Raw genomic sequence first — 7,035 nt, forward strand, 5'->3', positions numbered from 1 at the left:
TGAACCTTATTTTACTTTTATTCTGATCTCTACTCTCTATATTCTATATTTAGCTAAGAGTTTATTGTTTACTGTTTACTGTTTACTTTCTATATTTAGCTAAGGGTTTATTGTTTATCTTATACTGTATTTTTTTTTTTTATATACCTCTCTTATTTTCTATACAAGTGTTTTTTTTTTGTAAGCTGCTGGAAATCCAAGAAGTCTAAGTCTAGAAAAGGGGTGCCTTGAGAAAATAGAGTTGGGACCCCCCTTGCTGTAAGTGTGTAATACCCTAAATAAACAGTGGGTGGCAGCACGCTATTACGGGCACTGTGCTGGGAGGAAGAGGAGGAGGAAGAGGAGGAAGAGTAACCTACAGGGTGAAGTGGGAGGCGGTGTCCATCTTATTTACACCGGTGAGCTTGCTAAAAAAAATTTTTGACCTGTCGGGATTTTTCAACAGTACAAAAGTTCAAACGCCGGGTAAGTCTTGCAGGATGACTCTGGTTACGCTATGGAGCCGTGTAAACGCGGAGCCGGTGGGGAAGAAGAAGCTCCCAAAACAGAGCTCATCTTTTTGTCATGAGGCCCGTTTTCTGACGATGCGCCATATTGAATTACATTTCGGGGTCCTAGCCGCTAGCGGGGGTTAGCATAGCGAGCTAACGTCGGCTACATGAACAGTTTGTCGTTGCGTGTGGCGTTCAATGTCGGGGTTTATCAGTGTTAATATAACGTGTTTGATGCATTAAAGAAATAAAAAAAAACAACTTGTACTGCAACTGCAAGCTTGGGGAAATAGATTTAGACGGGGTAATGATAGCTAGCCAGTTAGCCTAGCCTTTATCAGTAACTATTGCTTCATACATAAAGCTTAAGTTACTCTTATTATGGTGTCACAATCTCATTTTATAACATTTAATAATCACGGAGGAATAATTTAAATCCATCAAAGGTGCAAGCTCGACTCTAGAAGCTGTCGTTATAGTTAGTGTTCTGGTGTGAATCAGTGTTGATGTGATCGATCGATTAATGCATCGAGTGTTTTTTACCTCTCTCTTTTATAGGTCTTCAGAGATGAGCAGTTCAGAGGAAGTGTCATGGATCTCCTGGTTCTGTGGACTGAGGGGGAATGAGTTTTTCTGTGAGGTGAGTTATTGTCTCCTCTTAACGTGTATGTATTTACTGTTGCCATCCATGCATCGAAATATCGATATGAAGTTCAGATAGTTGGCAGAATATTAAATGTGTGCACTGAACACACACAGGGACACTAACCTAGGGCTGTATAACTCCTCCAGATTATTTTATTAAACTTGTTACAGGAAGAATGTGAATGGTAAAAAACAAACTTACTTGGAAGCAGGAGGAAGTCTTGGCGATCTATAAATTGGAGAAAAAAAATATCCTCAAGCGACTGTAAAATAACAATTTATTAAAGTTAATACAAGCAAGGAAGCAGTCATGTTACATCCTTGAGTTTACATGCTCCGACTTCATAAAAAAAGACCTTTCTATGTCTGAATAAATCATGTTTTTTTGTCAACATAGACTTGTTTGACATCGTTTTTCCAAACCTGTGCGTTTGTATTTTTTAGCACACTTCCAGTAACCCTCAGCCTAATCACTCTCTAACTACTTGGTCATTAAGAAATGGCTTTATAACTTTTCAAGTTAAGCTTAACACAGTACTGCCACGTCCATATGTACATTCAAGGAGTTATTGATCACTGTAATCATTAGTCCAGTTCATACTGGCCCTGAAGAGATGACTCCAGTTTGTGACTGGATGTTATGTCACATGTTGGTGTCACATTTAGAAGGGATCTCGTTATGTGTATGTACAGGTGGATTTATTATAGATACTCGTAACTCTCTCTGTGTACCTTTTGGCGTAGGCTTTATCTGTTATACATCATGCTTAGTTCTTAACAAATAATCCGTTTTCTCACCTGATTTCTCCAACGAAAGGTGGATGAAGACTACATCCAGGACAAGTTCAACTTGACAGGACTCAATGAGCAGGTTCCTCACTACCGCCAGGCCCTGGACATGATCCTGGACCTTGAACCAGGTCTGTGTAATATGTTCATTATTTTTTTATTGTACTGGTTGAAGAGGAAGACTATTTACTTTATTAATCCACAATGGGGGAAGAGACGTTTTTAACAGCAGCCATTTAGACATGAAATAGTAGAGTAAACACAAGTGTTATTGTTCCAAACAGAGTCAGGAGACTGCAACTGTGCATGTCGGCTCACTGGAAAGGCTCTGCTACACTAAATGGAACAGAGCCTTAATTACCGTTTTATCACTCGTACACCTGTGTATGATTTCATGTTTAAAAGGTCTATTATTTTTCCACTAAAATGTTTACACTCATATGGCCAAAATACAATCACACACATACAGGGTGCCCCGCTAGGGCTTCTGTGTCTTGCTCAAGGGCACCTCAACAGTGCCTCTTTAGCTACCAGTCAACACTGCATACTGTTCCCAAGCCAAGTCCCTGCTGACTGAATTGTGAGACTAAATGTTGATCTTCATTCACCAGCTAACGTGTGTAACAGAGATGGAGAGGAAAGAGTAAAGGAGTTGCTGGTGTTTCATTCAGGAGACTTTCATCAGTGATCCTGACATGAACGTGTGCTGCTCTTTTTAATCTTGTATCATGTTGAGCTCTGTTGCACATGACGTCTAATAATAAATAAAGCAATTCTCTTGTTCACCCTGCTGAGCTGCTGCACAGGGTTGCTTCCCTCCTGTTTCCAGATGATTACACGTACTATAAAATGCAGTACAGTTCTTTTTTTGCAGTGATTTAGGGGAGCATCAGTGAAACCATCAGTTGATTCAGCAGCGCTTCAGTCTCCCTTAGATCTTTGTTTTATTCCCTTTCAAAGATTTGAAAATGATTTCTAAATTATTCTTTCTTATATTTAATAAGAGCCCTGTTGTATTTATGGTATTCCCTGTCCCTGAAAAATATGTATACAACTCTATAAACTGAAAAAAAGAAATGTGGACACCAACAATGTTCTCTGTTTCCCTGTGTGTTCAGATGAGGAGCTGGAGGACAATCCCAACCAGAGTGACCTGATCGAGCAGGCAGCTGAGATGCTGTACGGCCTCATCCACGCACGCTACATCCTCACTAACCGAGGCATCGCACAGATGGTAAGCGGCAGCAAAATCCACCCCTCTGCATTAGGAAAGCTGTTTCTCCATTACGTTTTACTTGACAGGGTGGAAAATGTCTTTTTAGACACTGCTGCTGACTTTATATATTCAGTAAAAGGGGTGATAATGCTGGATTAGTGACCTACTAATGATTTACATCTTTACAGTATTCATACACTAAACTCACAAATGTTGAACATTCTCAGGGTGCATTTTTCTTGCTCTAGATTTTAAAATGCAGCACAGAAGATGGACTAGCAGTTTTGCTGAGTAGTTAAAAGGATGTAAAATGACCTGAGTTGCAGCCTTTGTAAGCTCCCTTTTTAAATGAGCTGTAAAATAAGAACTTTTGCCACGTATAATTCTTTATTATTGACTCTCTATCTCTTGATTTATAACTTGCAGTTGGAGAAGTATCAACAGGGAGATTTTGGTTACTGCCCCCGGGTCTATTGTGAGAATCAGCCTATGCTTCCTATCGGTAAGTAAAACCATTAAATGCATTATATCTATGTTTTACACAAGTGTTGTAGCACAAGACAGGGTTAATGCCGACTGTTGGAGCCATCAAATCTGTCGACTCCAAACCATTTGTTTCTATTCATCAATAGACTGTCTTGGTTGTAGGAAATTTAATTGAGTTCATAGCTAAGCCAGTTTCTTCCCTTTTCTGCTCCTCCTCCTGTTCTTCCACAGGTCTGTCAGACATCCCCGGAGAGGCCATGGTGAAGCTGTACTGTCCTAAATGTATGGATGTCTACACACCCAAGTCCTCCAGGCACCACCACACAGATGGAGCCTATTTTGGCACTGGCTTCCCCCACATGCTCTTCATGGTTCACCCCGAGTACAGGCCCAAAAGGCCCGCCAACCAGTTTGTCCCAAGGTTAGTACGACAGGTTGAACTCAAGGTGTGCTCCCATAGGCTGTGACTGTGATGCACTGTTGGCAGTAATGAATCTATACGGGTTGCTGTAATAGGGGTGGGGAAGGGAATAATATAATTGTGTATCCTTGCAGTCCTAGTTAATCAAGCAGAAGTGCTAAGTACAAATATTTAAGTTGTTTGTACAACTTTATACTTTTACCCTCTACATTTTCACAAATATCTGTACATTTTAGTCCATATATTTTCAAAACAGCCTCATTACTTTAGTTTTAATGCATTTGAAAGAATTTCTAAATATTTTTTTGCATCATTCACGCCTTTCTAACATCAAGAACTGTGAGTATCACACATGACAGACGTAACAAGACAACAGAAGAGAGAGCGACTCAACTGCATTTGAAGTTTGAGCTTTGTGCAGAAACAGCCAGTAAAAATTTCCTTCAGAGAAACCAAGAGAGTACTTTCTACTTTTAGACTTTGAGTAAAGAAATTGAAAAGTATTTGTACTTCTGTACTTCCTTTGAGTAAAGAATGTGCACTTTTGCCACCTCTGCTATCAAGTGTGACGTGGTTGCTTCACATTCATTTTGAATACCTATTCTGATGTACTGCACTGTGTCTACCACTCTCACCATGAAAAGAACTTTGGAAGCCTGAATTATCAAACTAGCTGCTGTCGATTGATTATTGTTTTAACTCTGGGGAGTTTGCAATACTTGATTCCCAAATCAATTGGTAAAACTAAATTTGGTAAATCTTCAGTGTCTTTGTTACCAGGGATTACATACTCAAGAACCGATGCAATAATAATGACTATGAGCGATGAGATACAACAATGAAGTGATGATATTTTTATCCAAAAAGTCAAAGTTCAAATTCACTGTGACACATAATGTCCAGGAAAATCTTTTTTTGGCCATTATTCAGTTGCGTTAACTCAGGAATAGAGTCATTGTGACCTCAAAATAGGTTTTTAGCCATAATCTAAGAATTAATTGGACAACTTCAGATTTCTCACACACATGTTGACTGGGACGACACAATGAGTAAACAATAACTAGCACAGTGCCGGCTTTCATCTTTCCATCTCATCCTCTCACCTCTTGCCTCATTCTCAATTATGAAGCGTCATCGGAATCACGTGAGTTTGTACAACGTGTGTGAGTTACGCCTGCAGCTCATAGAGAGGCTTCGCATGGAAAAATGCCAAGTGAAAACAAAAGCGCCACGTCTAGTATAGCTATACTCTATAAGAATCCATCTTTACATAGTACATTATTAGCCAATAATCTATCATAATCCTTAAATAATCAGTTCGAAAACTGAGATCATGTGTCCATGAAATTTTATTTAGTGATATCTTCCATTTAGCCAAAAATACTTGTAAGTCATCTATCCTAAGTCTATCTATATATATATACCTAGTATTCGGTATACGTATATTTAAATGAGTATGGACAGACAGTGGATAGTAAATGTTGTCTACTGGACTGGTTGGCCAAGGTCATACATCGTCCACAGGGCGAAAATTCCTGTCTACTTTTCTCACGTGTGCGTCTTTTTCCTGCGCACCATATTGTTCTTTTCTAACACCTGCTTACAGGAAAATTCTTCCATGAAAAAGGACAGGTGGCAAAACAGGCTTAAACGTACTGCATTCCCCGTTCTTCTTCCTAAAAAGCAAATACATCACTGGGATCAAAATGAAACAGTCCATCAATTTCAGTGGTGCTCTTTGTCTTACTGCTGAATAATCTATTCAATATTTTGGGGGTATTGCAATGGCCAGAATGAAATTGATCACGCCACTCTCCTTCTTTCTCCAGGCTGTTACGGCTTCAAGATCCACCCCCATGGCCTTACCAGCTGCCCAGGCTGCAAGCAGGCCTCCAGCTTCAAGAGCCCCGTCCAAGGCCATCCGCTAGAGCGTCCAGGACAGGGAGGAGGGGGAGGGATGAGGGGATTGAGGAGGAAGATTTCGGCAGACCAGAAGACAGGAAAGAATTATCATCAGAAAGGGAGGGGTCACCTGCATTCTACAAAGCTTTTCAGGGATGCCCCCCTCCCACCTGAAGACTGTATTATTTTTGGTTTAGATAAGGGAAATGAAAAAGTATAAAGATTTTTGAGTGGGTGAGCGGAGACAGGAAAAACGCACAGCCATGCATCTTAATCCACACACACACACACACATGCACTTCATTACACTCATACAGTATATAAACATTATAGAATAAATAAATAAATGCATCCAACACTGGGTTCCATGCACGGACGTTACCAAACTCAATCAGTGCCAAAAAAAAAAACAGGATGGTGATGTAAGAAGAAGCTGAACCACACAGGGAGCCACGCTGCTTATTCTGTTCACTCACATTACGAGCACACTGATGAGAAGATGAATGGTGATGGGGCGGGGTGACGCTTCAGGGGAACTCTCCCTGTAGGAGAGGGGTTTTATGCTCCAGGACGAAAAGCTGGGAAAGTACCAATGACTTGGGGTCAGTTTCCACCTCTGGCTCTGTTTGTTCTTTTATTTTGCACAGTTTTGGGTAAAGGGGGGTGGGTGGGTAAAAACCCTCTCCGTCACTTGGAACCTCTCGCCTATTTACCCCCCATGCATGTACACTCAGGCTGGCATTCGCAGAGACAGTTTGGACGGTGGCGACGGGTGTTTTTCTGCATCACTCGTTTTGTTTCTTACATTTGCTTACTGGTTTGTCTGATGTTTTGATGTGTTGTTACACAAAGCATTCTGTAGAATTTGCCTTAAGATTCAGAAGAAGAAAAAAACACCCAGATTGTTGTTGTTTTTTTCCAAGAGGCACAAGCAAAATTAGTTGAGTTAGTTGATTTTCTTCTTTGTGCTGTTAGAAGAGGTAAAGTAGAAATAGATTAAAATAACATGAATTTCTGAATCGTTCAGACAATTGTAATCAGCCTGTGTCATTTCTCCAGCTGTCTGTGCGTGTGTCAAACAACTG

At 40.4% G+C, this 7,035-nt stretch overlaps 1 protein-coding gene across 2 annotated transcripts; it reads left to right on the forward strand.

Annotated features, from left to right (window-relative positions):
• The first annotated feature begins 312 nt into the window (after positions 1–312).
• Positions 313–4,109, forward strand: csnk2b (casein kinase 2, beta polypeptide). 2 transcript variants are annotated; one of them, XM_035681310.1, is made up of 6 exons: positions 313–465; positions 1,050–1,131; positions 1,954–2,056; positions 3,044–3,159; positions 3,568–3,643; positions 3,859–4,109. In XM_035681310.1, the coding sequence occupies exons 2-6, from the start codon at positions 1,060–1,062 to the stop codon at positions 4,092–4,094; spliced, it is 603 nt and encodes a 200-aa protein (XP_035537203.1). In that variant the 5' UTR covers positions 313–465; positions 1,050–1,059; the 3' UTR covers positions 4,095–4,109. The 2 variants fall into 2 exon arrangements, with proteins under 2 accessions (XP_035537203.1, XP_035537204.1); XM_035681311.1 differs by having other exon boundaries at positions 320–398.
• Positions 4,110–7,035: the final 2,926 nt, after the last annotated feature.

Source organism: Morone saxatilis, unplaced genomic scaffold, assembly GCF_004916995.1.
Source record: "Morone saxatilis isolate NCDOM2014 unplaced genomic scaffold, NCSU_SB_2.0 Contig9, whole genome shotgun sequence".
NCBI classification, from domain to species: domain Eukaryota; kingdom Metazoa; phylum Chordata; class Actinopteri; family Moronidae; genus Morone; species Morone saxatilis.